The 16672-nt window shown below is 53.8% G+C and overlaps 1 protein-coding gene across 4 annotated transcripts in view; it reads right to left on the bottom strand.

Moving 5' to 3' along the window:
• The window catches only part of MIGA2 (mitoguardin 2), a 28657-nt gene extending 14690 nt beyond the window's left edge, over positions 1-13967 (bottom strand). For 3 of the 4 annotated variants that reach the window (XM_057549002.1, XM_057549003.1, XM_007194527.3), the window contains exons 1-8: positions 13904-13967; positions 10798-11037; positions 9697-9907; positions 7538-7650; positions 6482-6599; positions 5946-6055; positions 1319-1436; positions 229-329 (exon numbers count right to left, since the gene is read on the bottom strand). In XM_057549002.1, coding sequence (XP_057404985.1) covers positions 229-329; positions 1319-1436; positions 5946-6055; positions 6482-6599; positions 7538-7650; positions 9697-9907; positions 10798-10893 — 867 coding nt within the window. In that variant the 5' untranslated portion in view covers positions 10894-11037; positions 13904-13967. The remainder of the gene's footprint in view (positions 1-228; positions 330-1318; positions 1437-5945; positions 6056-6481; positions 6600-7537; positions 7651-9696; positions 9908-10797; positions 11038-13903) is intronic. The other variant, XM_057549004.1, reaches the window with a different exon arrangement.
• Positions 13968-16672: the final 2705 nt, after the last annotated feature.

Here is a 16672-nt window from a genome sequence, read left to right as displayed (position 1 = left end):
GACCCCTGCCCTTACTCATAGGACCTACGACCCCTGGTTTCTCAGGCTTCCCCATTCCAGCAACACTGAAGAGTCCCCCGGGGAGCAGCTCCCGGGGACCTCCAGATTCTGCTCCCATCAGAGGAAATGCCTTCACTTTCCCACAACCCAGAGCTCGCCCGCCAAGGAGCCGCGCAGGAACCCTGGCCTTCACCCCTCTCCCCGCAGCCATCCCCCCACCCGCGTCACCTCAGTGGCAGAGAAGAAGGAATCCTCCGAGGTCAGGCTGTTCTCATGGTCCGCCCGCAGATGCAGCGAGCCCTCGGTCAGGGGCAGCATGAGGGTCCGCTCTGGGCAGAGAGGGAAGGGAGGGGCTGAGCTGAGACTCCTGAAATCACCGAGCTTCGAGCTAAACGTACACCAAGCCTCCCAACACCCGATTCTGGACGAATGACGCTGATGGTGGCAAAGCTCCTATTTTCTGAGCTCACGTCAGGGGACCTGCCTCGTCCACACCGTCTGACCCTGAGCTCTGAGGGCAGGCTGTGTTGTGCTGTGTGGCCCTGGGCAAGTCGCTCCCCCTCTCTGACAAGCTGAAACAGCCTCTGATACCAAAGGGCCACTCACTCAGCACTTCCATCCCCACCCGCTCAAGGGCGAGGGGGTCTGGACACACAAGGGGACTTAGGAAAGGTTCACAGCCCTGAATGCCCCACCAGCCTTCTCTGTCACACGGGGAGCCCAGAGGAAGTGGGACTGCTCTGAAGGGGACAGAAGTGGAAGATGTGTCACCCTGGCCAGCCCTCACTGGGCCCGTGTCACCACTGGTAGAGCCAGGGAGCCCAACACTCAGGATTCTGATGTTCCCCCCCGGGAACTGACAGCACCCAAGGAAGGGCCCTGGGGGGTCACAGTCACCACACAGGGTCTGGCACGCAGCAGGCACTAGGAGAACATTGGCTGCTTGGCTGAATAACTTCATTCCATCTCAGTGATGTCACGCCCCTTGACCTCTATGGGGAGGGCAACGGCAGGTGTGTTCTCAGCCCCATGGCTGGCTTCGGGCTAATCTCCACGTGAGCCACCCCTCCGCCCACCCGGTGCCCACAGAATAGGGCTCAAACCAAACACCTGGAACAGCCGGCAGGGGAGATGTTGACATACAAGCCCCAAGGCCTGCTCCCAAGGGGATGGGGCAAGGCACACCGGCCAGGGACTCCCGGGGCCTCATTCCAACTCTGTTCCTGCCTGTGGGGCCTCAGTTTCCTCGTCTGTGCAGGGAGGCACTGATCGGATAAGGTCGTGGGCCCTGGGGATCCTGTGCCCCGGCCCCGCTCACCGAGGTCCAGCAGCATGTTGTCGGCCGGGAAGGTGGACCCGAACTCCTCCTGCAGGTGGTAGGCCCGGTTCAGCAGGGACTCCAGCTTCTCCGCAAACTCCCTTCGCTGTGACTCTGGCTGTGGGTAAAACAATGACGGTCAACCCAGGCCCCCCAAGCTCCCCACGCCAACAGCCCCTTCCTTCACCACGATGGGGCCCCAGCCCCCGGGGAAACAGGGGACAGCTCTGAGGCCCAGCAGCAAGCGTAGGTCTGGACTGAGCTGCCCCACACAGGAGCCGCCAGCAACGCATGGCCAGTGCACACTTGAAACTCAGCCAGTCCCACCTGCCATGGGCCATAAGCATAAATACACACCAATTTCAAACACTTAGTATTCCCCCGCAAAAAAACCCCCAAGACTACAAGAACGTGAAATACCTCAGTGAGTTTTCATCTTTTTTTTTTTTTTTTTTTTTTTTTAGAATAACATTGACTCTTTTTTTTTTTTTTTTTTAATTAATTAATTTATTTATTTTTGGCTGTGCTGGGTCTTCGGTTCGTGCGAGGGCTTTCTCTAGTTGCGGCAAGTGGGGGCCACTGTTCATCGCGGTGCGGGGACCGCTCTTCATCGCGGTGCGCGGGCCTTTCACTATCGCGGCCCCTCCCGTTGCGGGGCACAGGCTCCAGACACGCAGGCTCAGCAGCTGTGGCTCACGGGCCCAGCCGCTCCGTGGCATGTGGGATCTTCCCAGACCAGGGCTCGAACCCGTGTCTCCTGCATTAGCAGGCAGATTCTCAACCACTGCGCCACCAGGGAAGCCCGTGAGTTTTCATCTTGATTACATGTTGAAATGATAATATTTTGGATATACTAGATTATAGAAAATATATTATTAAAAGTCATTTCAGGGCTTCCCTGGTGGCGCAGTGGTTGAGAATTCACCTGCCAATGCAGGGGACACATGTTCGAACCCTGGTCCAGGAAGATCCCACATGCCGCAGAGCAACGAAGCCCGTGCGCCACAACTGCTGAGCCTGCGCTCTAGAGCCCGCGAGCCACAACTACTGAGCCCACGTGCCACAACTACTGAAGCCCGCGCGCCTAGAGCCCGTGCTCTGCAACAAGAGAAGCCACCGCAATGAGAAGCCCGTGCACCGCAACGAAGAGTAGCTCCTGCTCGCTGCAACTAGACAAAGCCCGTGCGCAGCAATGAAGACCCAACGCAGCCAAAAATAAATAAATAAAATTTAAAAAATCATTTCACCCATTTCCTTTTGCTTTTTAACGCGGTCTCCAGAAAATTTTAAATAAGATACATGGCCTCCTACTGAACAGCGCTGCTCTAGACCCGAGCAGACCTGGTCCAGACCTTGGCGCCACCAGTTCCGAGCTGTGTGACCTTGAGTAAATAACTCCCTCATTCTGAGCCTCGGTTTTCTTATCTGTCAACTGAAGTAAGAGAACCTACTTCCTAGGATTTTAGGGAAAACGTGAATGAAATAAGGCATATAAAGTACTTCCTACAAGACTGGCCCATGGTGATGGCCAGTAAGTGTTGGCTATTATAATCAGAGGGCAGTTAGGAGCCCAGAAAGAGCTGGGTTCAACCCCACTGTTCCTATTAACCATGTGCACTTGGGAAGGCATCGCACCCCTGGCACCACAGCCTGTGGCCTCAGTGACCTCCTCGCTGCCCTTGGCCTCCAGACCAGGGTGTGGGAAGACGGGGGCACTGCTCCTTTGAACCCAGGAGCTTCTGGGCCAAGGGGCCAGGCACGGGCAGGCCTGACTCTGTTTTCCACAGAGGCTGCCAGATCCTGCAAGTACACGTAACCAGACCCTGGGGAGGGAACAAGGGCCAACTCGGGCCTCAGGCCACTGGGAGAAAGAGGCAGAAGCACTCAGAGGGGGACAGTAAGATTGTAATGGCTGCCTTTCACTGAGCGCTAGCCCTGGACCAGCAACTCGCTGTTCAGCCTCAGGGTTTCCTTGAGGCAGGGATTGCCATGACCCCACTTCACAGAGAAAACTCAAGGAGGTTATGTGCCCAGCGCACCCAGCTAGAGCCTGGCAGAGCCCATGGGACCCCAGACCTGCTGGCCATCTTGCTCAGTAACCCCACTCAGTGTGGCCAGCAGAGCCTTGTAGCTTTGGCAGATCTGCCAGCTCTTTCTCTGGGAAGCCACCTTGGGTTAGAGAATGGTTTCTTACATACGACACAAGTGACAAAAGAAAAATTAGATACACTGAACTTCATCAAAATTAAAAACCTTTGTCCTTCAAAGGACACCATCAAGAAAGTGAAAAGACTGGAAATTCCATAGCCATCCAGTGGTTAGGACTCTGTGCTTCCAATGCAGGTGGCACGGGTTCAATCCCTGGTTGGGGAACTAAGATCCTGCAAGCCATGCAGTGCGGCCAAAAAAAAGGAAAGTGTAAAGACAACCCCCAGAATGAGAAAAAATATCGACAAAAAAAGTACAAGAAAAGCCTTCTCCTCCTTTCCCTGCAGACCCTCTCCTCATAGATCACTGTTAACAATCTCCTGTGGGGACTTCCCTGGTGGTCCAGTGGTTAAGAATCCACCTTCCAATGCAGGGGACACGGGTTCAATCCCTGGTCAGGGAACTAAGATCCCACATGCTGCGGGGCAACTAAACCCATGACGCCACAACTACTGAGCCCTCGAGCCACAACTAGAGAGACGCCTGAGTGCCACAACAAAAGATCCCACGTGCCACAACTAAGACCCGATGCAGCCAAAAATATAAAAATAAATAAATACATAAATATTTTTAAAAAATCTCTTGTGTTACCTGTCCAGAGGGAAATAAAAGTGCACATACACACCAGCAGTTACCAACAGGCATATGTAGGCAAGGATGGATGTCTTTTTAAAAATGTACACATCAGCAGAAATTAGCACAACATTGTAAACCAACTATACTTCAATAAAATAAATAAATAAAATGTACACATGGGTCATGAATCACTATGTTATACACCTGTAACTTACATAATGCTACACATCAACTACATCTCAACAGAAAAAAATGTACACATGGGTCACTATACACATTTTATATCTTGCTTTTTTCACTTAATATAGTGGAGAGAGCAACCTAACAGCCCATACAGCTTTCCTTCAGCCTTTTATTTTTTTTCTTTGCCTCGCTGCACGGCTCGTGGGATCTTAGTTCCCAGACCAGGGATCGAACCCCCGCCCCTTGCATTGGAAGCACGGAGTCTTAACCACTGGACCGCCAGGGAAGTCCCTCCTTTTTTTCTATTTATTTTATTTTTTTTTTTGTGGGGGTGGGGGGCTGCATTGGGTCTTTGTTGCTGCACACGGGCTTTCTCTAGTTGCAGCGAGTGGGGGCTACTCTTCATTGCAGTGCACGGGCTCTAGGCCTGCGGGCTTCAGTAGTTGCAGCACACGGGCTCAGTAGTTGTGGCTTGTGGGCTCTAGAGCGCAGGCTCAGTAGTTGTGGCGCACGGGCTTAGTTGCTCCGCGGCATGTGGGATCTTCCTGGACCAGGGCATGAACCCGTATCCCCTGCGTTGGCAGGTGGATTCTTAACCACTGCGCCACCAGGCAAAGGCTGCCTAGTATTCCAGACCCCTACTGATGGGCACTTAACAGTCTCCAGTTTTTCATCTTTTTTAACTATTACAAAACAATTCATCCTAGGACATATATTTGGTGTGCTTTGCACAAAAAAAATTTTATTTTGGCTTTTCCACTTTATTTCTCTTTTCTGATATTGAGATAAATATTCACTTAGAGAAAACTTGGACTTGCCAAAAAAAAAAAAAAAAAACGTATAAAGAAAAGACAAGACAAAAGCTGTGTGACCCACTCAACTATGAACACAGGCTATTTCCCTCCAGCCCTTCAAGAATGCATTGTTTTTTTGTTTTTTTTTGGCCAAGGGGCATGCGGGATCTTAGTTCCCCGACCAAGGATCAAACCCACGCCCCCTGCGGTGGAAGTGTAGGGTCTTACCCACTGGACCACCAGGGAAGTCCCCTTTTTTTTTTTTTTTTGGTCTGTGTTGGGTCTTCGTTGTTGCGCGCGGGCTTTCTCTAGCTGCGGTAAGTGGGGGCTTCTCTTGTTGTGGAGCGCAGGCTCTAGGCACGCGGGCTTCAGTAGTTGCGGCAACGTGGGCTCTAGAGTGCGGGCTCAGTAGTTGTGGCGCGTGGGCTCAGTAGTTGTGGCGCACGGGCTCTAGAGCGCAGGCTCAGTACTTGTGGCACATGGGCTTAGTTGCTCCGCGGCACGTGGGGTCTTCCCGGACCAGGACTCGAACCCGTGTCCCCTGCATTGGCAGGTGGATTCTTAACCACTGTGTCACCAGGGAAGCCCCCCATATTTTCTTCATGTAGTCAGGATCGGGCTGTAATCACCAGTGTGGTTTACTGAGTAATTACCAAGTACCAGGCATGGGCTAATGCACCTTACGTGAACTTTCTTACTTAGCTGGGTCAACATCCTGGTCAAGGGGAAACTCCCACCCAGGAGGATGTGATGGGCTGGCAGAAGGCGGCGCTGCTAGACGCCTCCCAAGCGTGGCCGCCCACCAGCCACACCACCAGCCTTCTCGGTGGCCGGGGGTAAGAAAGACCCGGGGGGGGACTGCCTACCTCAGACGGCGCCTCTGAAGCGGTCTCGGGGTTCCGGAGGCCATCCCCCCTCTGCCCCACGCTCAGCGCCTGCTCCCACTTCTGCAGGGCTTCCTCAAATAGCTCCATGCCTGAGTGTGGGTGGGGGAGACGGGAGAGAAGGGTGTCAGGCCCACAGCGGAGGGAGAACAGCCGTGCCCCCCACCACGTCGCTCAAGAGGGGGCTCAGAAGAGCGAGGAGGCAGGAGAGCCCGGAAGGATGGGAACAGCCAGGACCGTGTGGACCAGGTCCTGACCCCTTTTTCAGGGCTGGCCAGCTTGCAGGTCTTCATTCAGACCAGATCTGTTCCTGGAGACTCTCCCCGGTCCAGAAATGGCTGGAATCCGTTGAGCCGGGGATCTGGGGTGGGTGGTTTTGGAACTGGTTGCAAGCAGCACCCAGAAAACCCAGCCTAGGCTCCCAGGAGGAGGCCACGCTCCCCACTACCCTGCCCCGGCCGCGGGGGTGGGGCGGGCGGTGGGCAGGGGGTGCCCAAGGCCAGCCTCCTGGCCCGTACCTTGCATGTAGAGGCTCTCAGCATTGCCGCTGCTGGTGGTCACAGACTCCTCCATCCCTCTGGTGTCCCACGGCCCCGAGCATGCAGCCACGGGGCTGGATGAGTTCACCACTACCATCTGGGTGCCAAGTAGCGCAAGAACCCGAGAATAAGGGAATGAGGCCTTCCCAGACCCTTTGCAGGACCCCTGAGCCTCCCCCCACCCCCCGCCCCTCACCACACGCCACGTGCCCTCTGCAATACCATCCCAGAAACCAGCCCCAGGCCACAGTGGCCGAGCCCTCGGCACAGCCTGCTTCTGCCAACTCCAAGTGCCTGAGGATGGGTCACAGAAATGGCCAAAGCAGGAGGAAACACTGAGGCCAATGCCCAGCCCAGGAAGATGCAGCCTCCTACGAAACCCACCCTGAGCTCCACTCCCGAAAAGCATGACCCCCTCCCTGCTCCGGGGCTCCACTACGAGTGGGATAGGGAGGACTCAAGGAGCACCCATTACATACGGGCCGGCAGGGCCCGGCTCTCACCCACGCGTCTCTCCCACACGAGCGGCCACCCGCCTGCCAGGCGGGAGCAGGGCCAGCTCTTGCTCGTGCCTGGGTCCCCAGGGCAGTGGTCGGCTCAGAGCTGGGGCTCAGTGCTTGCTGGATGAATGAATAACTAGACGAGTGAATGAGCCAAAAGCCGTTCCCCAAGAGAAAATAAACTTGTCTTTGTCTTATTTATCTCTATATCCTCAGCACCTAGTAGTCCCTGACATAAAGCCGGTGCTTGCTCAGTGTCTGATGAATGAATGAATGAATGAATGAATGCACTTTCATGGGTAAGTATCTTCCCCAAGAGATCAAAGCTTCTCTTCCGCATTTATCCATCTTTCCCTCACCAATGCCCAGCACACAGTGATCACTGACAATCTCTGAAAGTCTGCACGGGTGGATGAGTGAATGAACCAACGAATGAATGGATGGAACCTCTTCTCCCATCTTCCTACCAGCCCATAAGCCCCCGAGGGCAGAGACCGGAGCCCCAAGGCCGTGACGGGCACCCTGCTACCCTCACCGAGGCCAAGCTGTGGGAGGAGCCTGAGTGCTTGCTGGGCTCGATGGAGGAGATGCCGCTCAGAGTGTCGTTGCTCTTGCTACTGGGGCTCTGGACCCTCCGGCTGGAGTAGCCTGTGAGGAACAGGAGGAGAGGGGTCATGCCAGCTTCCCACCCAGCCTTTGCACGGCTGTTGCCCGCTCCGGACCCCTCTCCCCATCCTCCTCATCTGGGAGTCTGTCCTGACCTTCTAAGTCAGGGTGACAGCAGAGCACCCCCAGGGCGTGCACCTAGCAGCAGAGGGCTGGGCCCCTGCCCCTTGTCCTGCTCACTTCCGTATCCCTGTTACGCGGCGCAGGGCCTGGCCCGGAGGGGCCTGGATCTGCTGGGTTAAGCCTGAGAATGAGGCCCAGACACTTCTACCTCCTGACTTAGCTTCCCCTGTGTTGCTGATTGACTGACTGATCTGGAATTCTCCTCCGTCTAAAAAGGATTTGAGGTACCAACTTTTCAAAATACATAGTTTTGTTTTGGTTTGGTTCTTTTAAGTGAGAAAAGTAGGGAAGGCAAAATAAGGTGGAACCAGAGGTGGTGCTGGTACAGGGTAGGCAAGCAAGAGGTTAGTCCAGAAACGACTCCAGGATTCCAGGGGGGCCAATGCAGAATGGAAAGCCAGCTGTGCCAGCATGTCTCGTGGTCTTGTTCTAGACTAGTCTACAAACTTCTCTGTCCAATTGAAAAGACAAAAACTTCTCTTTTGCAATAATTCATAATTAAAAGTCATTGTCGGGCTTCCCTGGTGACACAGTGGTTAAGAATCCTCTTGCCGGGCTTCCCTGGTGGTGCAGTGGTTGAGAATCCGCTTGCCAATGCAGGGGACACGGGTTCGAGCCCTGGTCTGGGAAGATCCCACATGCTGCGGAGCAACTAAGCCCGTGTGCCACAACTACTGAGCCTGCGCTCTAGAGCCCGTGAGCCACAACTACTGAGCCTGCGCGTCTGGAGCCTGTGCTCCGCAACAAGAGAGGCCGCGATAGTGAGAGGCCCGCGCACAGCGATGAAGAGTGGACCCCGCTCACCCCAACTAGAGAAAGCCCTCGCACAGAAACGAAGACCCAACACAGTCAAAAATAAATAAATAAATAAATAAATTTATTAAAAAAAAAAAAAAAAGAATCCTCTTGCCAACGCAGGGGACATGGGTTCGAGCCCTGGTCCAGGAAGATCCCACATGCCACTGAGCAGCTAAGCCCATGTGCCACAACTACTGAGCCTGCGCTCTAGAGCCCATGAGCCACAACTACGGAGCCCACGTGCCAAAACTACTGAAGCCCGCGTGCCTAGAACCTGTGCTCCGCAACAAGAGAAGCCACTGCAATAAGAAGCCCGCGCACCGCAACGAAGAGTAGCCCCCGCTCGCCGCAACTAGAGAAAGCCTGCGCGCAGCAACGAAGACCCAACGCCGCCAAAAATAAGTAAATTAAATAAATTAATTTTTAAAAAAAAGTCATTGTCACAGAAGGAGATTTTGCTTCTTAAAACAAGTTTCTTCCAACATGAGAGCCTTTGAGGACTCCTTGCCTTGGAAAGCGATCTGTACATGGCAAACACTGGGTTACTGGGTTACAAGATTAACGGGACCGTAAGAGGCTTTTAAAGCCACACCAGCAGACACAAAACAGGTCAGTGGCTGCCAGGAGCTGGGGGAAGGGGAAAGGGGCTGACGACCAAGGGCCCTGGGGGGATTTAGAGCAACAGTTCTTGATTGTGGTAGTGACTGTATGACTATAAGTGTTCGTCAAAACTCAAAAAAGGGTGAATCTTACTGTATGCAAAGAGAAAAAGAGGGGGATGGTGAGAATACCAAAAGGCTCAGGAACCATCTGGCCCTTCCTGCTCCTGAGCCAGGGGACTTCCATCGCTGGACGGAGGAGCTGCACCCCACCAGCCCACTCTGGACCCGGTGCTCCCAAAGGGTCCTCAGATAATGAGAACCATCGCTTCCAATGACATGTGCATCCGGCCACCACATCACCCAGCAAATCCTTACAATGACTTGCTTCCCAGGTGAAAGGGACTCAGCTTGGAGACAGGATGTCACTAGCCCAAGATCTCAGCTGATAGGGGTCCAGCTGAGACTCGACTCCAGGTCAGGCCCTTCCCCACCACCTGACACCTACCTTTCTTCAGTGACGGGACCTTCCTGGCCATGAGGATGGGGAGGGGCACCGTGCCCAGGTGCTCGCCGCCCATCTCGGGGCCGACCTGCTTCTTCTTCCGCCGTCGCCTCTTCAGCTGGTGGGCGGCCAGGGCCAAGGCCACAGTCCCCAGGGCCGTGGCAAAGAGGACCTTCCGCAGGCCTGGTGTCAACCGCAGCTGGGAGAAGGCAGACTGCGAGAAAAGAGGGAGGCAGCCAGTTACATCTCCCTGGGAGAGCTGCCCTGAGGAACACGTGAGGCGCAGGGAACGCATCAGGCCCCCAGGGGATACCTCCTGACCAGGAATGACTGAGAGGCAGCTACCTGCAGGGGGCTGTGGGGGTGGGAGTTGGGGGCCCTGGCCTCTGAAACCTGGATCACAGAGATGTAAAAGAGGGGGATGGGGGATGGCAAAATGACAAGGCCAGGAGATCCTATCTTGGGGTCCAGCAGGTGTCCCCAACGCCATCGGTCAGGATTCTACCAGCTGCAGTGACTGAGCACCTATGCCAGCTACTGCACCAGGATTTCACCTGTGTTACCTGTGCGAATGCCCATCATTTTCCAGGTGAGGCATCTGAAGCTCACACAGGTTAGGACACATGCTTAAGGTGACAGAGAGGCAGAAACGGAAATCAGGTCTGCCCACCCCACTTCTCCACTCTTCAAAGACAATGACGTTCACTTTACCCGATGGTCCATCTGTACACGCCCCTGCTCCACCCTCACTCTGCCTGCTGGACTGGGAGCCCCTCGAGCGAGGCTGCATCCCACAGGGCAGAGCTTAAGGAAGTGTCAAGAGGACTGGTCAGCCACAAACATTTAAAGTTGGCAGGCATTACTGACCTCTTTTATAAACTGAGAAACTGAGGTCAAGAGTCCACATAGGCCTGGGGTGGAGACCGGGCTTGGGACCCCAGACTCCTAACCCAGTCCTCCTTACTCTGCTCAAAGAGGATTGCCTGGGACAGCAATCACAAGGGCCCAACTTTCCCGGATGCTGAGGGACCCTGGGATGAGTGGCTCAGTGTTTCAGGGACCAGAGGGGTAAAGGGCAGGACCACAACCTGCCCTGATCTTTACCTGCCCAAACGTCGTGTAAAGGAACACAGGGATCTCTGCCACCGTCATGGCCAGGGCCTGGATCATGGACACACCCTCAGTCCTCCGGAATGCCATGGCAGGATCGGCACCCCAGGCGAGAGCCCTCGGGGCCGAGAGCTTCCAAGGAGAACGTCTTCAACTGGTCGCTGGCTGGGTCCCAGGCACCATCCACGCCCCGAAAGGACAGGGACACACATACCAGAAGGTCCCTCCACAGAGCTGAGAGACAGACGATCAAGTCAGCCACAAGGGTGTGTGCATGTGAGCATAAAGGAACACACACAAGGGCTTCCCTGGTGGCGCAGTGGTTGAGAATCTGCCTGCCAATGCTGGGGACACGGGTTCGAGCCCTGGTCTGGGAAGATCCCACATGCCGCCGAGCAACTGGGCCCATGAGCCACAATTGCTGAGCCTGCGCATTTGGAGCCTGTGCTCCTCAACAAGAGAGGCCACAGTAGTGAGAGGCCTGCGCACCGCGATGAAGAGTGGCCCCCACTTGCCGCAACTAGAGAAAGCCCTCGCCCAGAAACGACAACCCAACACAGCCATAAATAAATAAATAAATTAAAAAAAAAAAAAAAGGAACACACACAAGAGTGCTCTGGGGGATGAGGTGGGAGCAAAGCCCACGTGTGGAATGCGAGGCCTGGAACCAGGCCCCCGCCTTCTGCACCTGCCAGCAGGAAGGTAGCCAAATGCCCCACAGACTTTCTGCCCACCTTGAGCCCTGGGAGCAGAGGGCAGTGTCTGGCACGCTGGCCCAAGTGCGGACCCAGAGCCTGGGAGATGGATAGGTCGCTCTCAAACTTGGGGCTTTCTACCACACTTTCTCAATCTTTTTAAACCCATGGCCCACGTGCTAAGCAAAAACCTTAGGCCTCTAAAGGGTCAGGCCCCTGAGTGAGAATCATTGCATCTTTTCCACCTCCCACAAAACCAAGAATGTTGTTCTTCCTGTGGACATATTACAAAAACAGCAGGGTATTTCCTCAAATAATAACAGCTACTACACTTTATGTGGGTATTCTGTGCAGAGTTCCTTACATACATTATTTCATTGAATCATTACAATTCTATGAAGTAGATGCGATCTACCTCCCACACCCCTGCCAATTTCCAACGAGGAAACTGAGGCTCAGAAAAGCTAAGTCAGGAGTCCAAAGTCACACAGCTGGTACCAGGTGGAGTCAGGACTTGGACCAAGATCTAACGGACTTTTGACTCTGTGCTCAACACAACCCTTTCGCCAAATCTGACATGGAGCAGGAAGTGGAAGCCTCAGCAGAACTACAGACTACAAGGGCAACCTTCCCCTGGGGCCTTCTGAGACCCCCAGGGTACCCCACGGCCCATTCCAAGGCCAGTGAATAAGTGGCTTGAGCACATATAACCCAGTCCCCAAGATCCTGCAGAGAGCTCCCCGACCACCACCACCAAGGCCAAGGATGCCTTCAAGGTCTCCTGGGACTTCAAACGAAATGAACACGAAGGCCAGATGGACCCTGTCTACCTGGGATGGCGGCCAAAGTCACTGGACTGGCACAAGAAACGGCTTATCCTCAGTGAGTGGGAAGGATGAATGATCCTATCAGGTAGCTGGGGGTGGGGGGGGTGGGGTGGTGTGTGTGTGTGTGTGTGTGTGTGTGTGTGTGTGTGTGTGTGTGTGTGTGTGTGTCAGAGCGGCAGGCAGACAAATGTTCTAGGGCTGAAGAAACTCATGTTGTCAAGGGTAGGGGACATCCTGCCAGGAGGCTACAAATTGAGCGATGTGACCTCCAGTGGTCACAAGCCAGCTCTCTCAGCACCACCCCCAACTTGGCCCAAGCCTCAGAACGAACGAGGGAAGACAAGAACATCAGAGGCTCAGCAGCTACTATTTCCCAAGCACTTACTTTAACAGGCCAGGCTTGGAACAGGCTCTCCATGGAGGATTTTAAGTCTAGTCACTCACAGAACCCTTAAGGCAAGCACTGTTTATCTCAATGATGAGGAAACTGGGGCTCCAAAAGGTAATCAACCCTACCGAGGTCACTGAGTAAATGGCCAAGCTGGGATATGACCTCAGCTCTGGGGGACCCCAAGGCTTGGCATTTACCTGCAGGAAAGTCAAGAGCAGCCTCTGCTGCCCCGACTGAGGAAGAGTGGCAGGTGCCAGGTAATGACACCCATCCCAAGACAGCTTCACTCCAGGGATGGATCCAGATCCAGCCCAACCATACCCCATCCTTCCTCCTGGCACGACCCAGAACTGAAAGAGAGAAGCCTCCACCTCTTCCCTATGATGACAAGGCCATGGCAATGTCCCCCACCACGTGGACACTCCTAATGTCGTCCCCACCTGGGAAAGTCACCTCTCCTGCCCTGTAACCTTGGTGGTAACCTCCTCATTCCACCCCCACCAGGGCACTCACAACCTCTCAGCTTGGATGCCCACGCTTTCCATCCCGGACACCTCCTCCCCTGCCCTGAACCACCCCGTAAATGACTCTAGCCTGAGCACCCTTCATTCCGCCTTGACCCCAGCAATGTTCCCTCTGCCCAGTCTCCGTTCATTCCACACCGGTGGGACACCTCAGCAGTCTGACCCGGACCGGCACTGAGCACTTCCACGCTGGACCTCAGCAATACCCCCTTCTTCAGAATCTGCTCTTTCCATCCCGGACAATTCCTTGCGCATCCCCTGGTCAGGCCTCCTCCTCTCTTGCCCCGACCCCCGGAATATCCTTGAGGGTCGTCCAGGTGCCCACTGCCACCGCCTTCCACAGCCCGCGCACCCGCTCCTTCCATCCCGGTACTTGCCCAGCGCGGGTCCAGTACCTGCGCCCCTGCTCCGATCTCTGCAATGTTCCAGGCCCGGGCATCTTCCCACTGACCGGGTACCTTCCGTTCCACCTCTCGCGCCGCCCACGGCCCGAGTACCTGCTCTTTCCAACACTGGCCCTTCTAGTCCGGCTGAGCTGGGACACCTGCAACCCTACCCAGTTCCCCGCTCAGGCACGGCTCCCGCCCGCTGCAAACCTCAGTCCCGGACCTTGCCGCGCCGCCCGCCTGCTACGCGGGCTCAGCCCGGAACGCCGCCACTCACCCTGGATCCCATCGCTGCGGAAGGACAGCGTCTCCTTCCCCGGCGCCCGCGCAACCAACCTCGGGGCCACGGGGGGCGTGGCCTCACGCAGGGCCAACCTTTCTTTGGCCAATGACTATCGCCGAACTCCTCTGCACCGCCCCGGCCTCTGGGCAATTGGGTGGGTCACGTGACCAATATTGTCTCACCCTCCCTTCTCTGTCTGTTCCGCCCCCTAAGTGCGGTTGAGGCGCGGAAGTGATTTTTTTTTTCTCTCCTGTGATTGGCCATCGAGATTAGATTGACCCGGGTGGCTGAGTGAGGCGGAGCTACTCTTAAAGGGATGAGGCGGAGCAAACAGGTTTCGAAGGCACTTTGTGGAAGGAATCACCGATGGTCTGAGCTCTTACATTTGGTTCCTCTGCCTCCACTGGTGCCCACACGGACAAGTTCTTCCCGCCCTTCGAGCGCCCACTTTCCAACGCCACCGCCTCTAACTTCCTACAGCATCCTCCTAAGCACTTGCCACTCTCCACTTTCTGGGGTTGTTTGCAGAAGTGCCAGGCCTCCCCTACGAGACGTTGTCTCCCTAAGAGTTGGCGTCAAGTGATTCGGTTCACTGTGCCTTGCACTAAACACTGGGTTTGGAATCAGGCCGACCTGAGTTGGAATCAAGTTCTGCCACATCAGCTTTATGGGGTTTACTCAGTTTACCCCTCTGTAAAATGGGAATGGAATTCTTGCCTTGCCTGAGTAACAGGGCTTTGGTGCTGATCATAAGAAAACAGTGTGGCAGCCCTTTCATAACCAAAGAACTGGACACATCTAAGTTTTTTTAATGTAATTATCAGTAAGGTCACATTCTTTCATTCATCAACAACTAATATTTCTGTGTGCCAGCCCTTTGGCTGGACTTGGGAGCGCAGTGGTGGACAAGATACATATAATTAAGATACTTAATTACAATCTTATGTGATATTGCTCTAATGGTGGAAACTCAGGAATATGGGGATTCCCAGGGACACCTGCGCTCCCATGTGGAGGTGAGAGACTCCCGAAAGAAAGTGACATCCAAACAGAAACCTAAGGATGACTAAGAGTTAGCTGGGCAGAGAGAAGAGGAAAGAGTGTTCAGGAACAGCATGGGCTGTGATCCAGAGGCAAGAGCGAACCTGGCATGTTGTTTGGGGTTTTTTTTGTCATACCCCGCATCATGCGGGATCTTGATTCCCCGACCAGGGATCGAACCTGTGCCCCCTGCAGTGGAAGCACAGAATCTTAACCACTGGACCACCAGGGAAGTCCCCAAACCTGGCATCTTTGACTCAAGGTGGCAGAGAGAGGGGAGAGTGGTAGCTGATGAGCCAAGGAAGTGGCAGCCAGAGCAAAGGAGAGCAGGCTCCACCACTGAACTGCCTGCGTCTGGGGCCAAATCCACTGCTTCCTCCCCTGTGTCCTTGGGCAAATCACTTAACTTCTCTAAACCTTAGCTTCCTAAAATGAGAATGATGGTTTCTGAGCTTTTACGAGGACCTTAAGTGATTATTCACTTAAAAGTGCTCAGTGCTGGGCCTGGCATGGTCTTAGGACGTTTTGGCCATTGCTATTAGAAAAACTGCAATAGCCAAGTAGAAAACTAGATAAATAGATGCAACATACAGACTGGGACAGCTACAAGATCAGGAGTAACTAGCACCTACTGTCTCACTCTCTCTCTCTCTCTCTCTCTCTCTCTCTCTCCCCTTTACCCTGTTGTTTTTCTTCCCAGGATCTGACCTGTTATATATCTGTTTATCCAAGAGGGGAAGAGCCTTGTTTTGTTCAGTGCTGCATCCATGGCACCTAGAACAGCCCCTGGCACATAGTTGGTGCTGATAAGGTCTTTCTCCTTGACCAAACCAGAGTCAGGCTCCTGTAAGCCAGCCCTCTGCTTGACTAGGTGCAACCTTGAGCTTCCATCTTATAGAGTCTAGTTTTAGCAAGAATTCTGCAGGGTCAGTTTAGTAAAATCCCCAACCCTGGGTATCTGATCACCCTCCAAATTTGATCAAATTCTTCATCCTCCATCCTCAATATCTTATCTCCCTAGCCTGCCTTCAGCAAGAATCTCACTAGCCTTGATGTTCCCACTTAGTCATTTTCCATCCACTGACATCCCCACTCTGCTCATTGTCTATAAATCTCCACTTCTCCTTGTTGTATTTGGAGTTGAGACCAATCTCTCTCCCCTACTGCAAAACGCCCCCTGCACTAGGCTCTCTTGAATAAAGTCTTCCTTACAGTCTTTAACAAGTATCATGAATATTTTTTTCTTTAACCTTGCTCAATGTGGTTATTGAATGAATGAACATGTAACTACATTGATTTATGGCTGTTGAAAGATGATATGATTGTATGCTGGCTAAATGAATGATATAGTCAGCTACAGACAGACACTGGTAAATAAGTCAGTGGTCAATACAAATAGAAATACGTAGTGAACACATAGAAACACACAAAGAAACACATAGAGATGATGAACTGCAGGTGTGTGAGTGACACGAAAGTTGATGATGGCTCCATGTAGATAATAATGCAGATCAGTAGTTCTGAACCTGTGGTGCACATTTAAGTCACCTGGAAGCTTTTCAAGACTCCACCTGCCGGGCTCCACCTGAACTGAGAGAACCAGGGCTGGGAGTGTGCCCAGGGATTTTTAATAAACCTCCAGATGACTTGAAGCTCACTCTGGACAGACAGGCTGGGGTAGAAGATGGGGAACTGGTATAAGTGCAGGGAGATAATCGAAGC

The sequence above is a fragment of the Balaenoptera acutorostrata genome, chromosome 6, assembly GCF_949987535.1.
Source record: "Balaenoptera acutorostrata chromosome 6, mBalAcu1.1, whole genome shotgun sequence".
NCBI classification, from domain to species: domain Eukaryota; kingdom Metazoa; phylum Chordata; class Mammalia; order Artiodactyla; family Balaenopteridae; genus Balaenoptera; species Balaenoptera acutorostrata.
The sequence above is the reverse complement of the archived record's forward strand: the minus strand, read 5'-3'. Positions and strand labels throughout refer to the sequence as shown.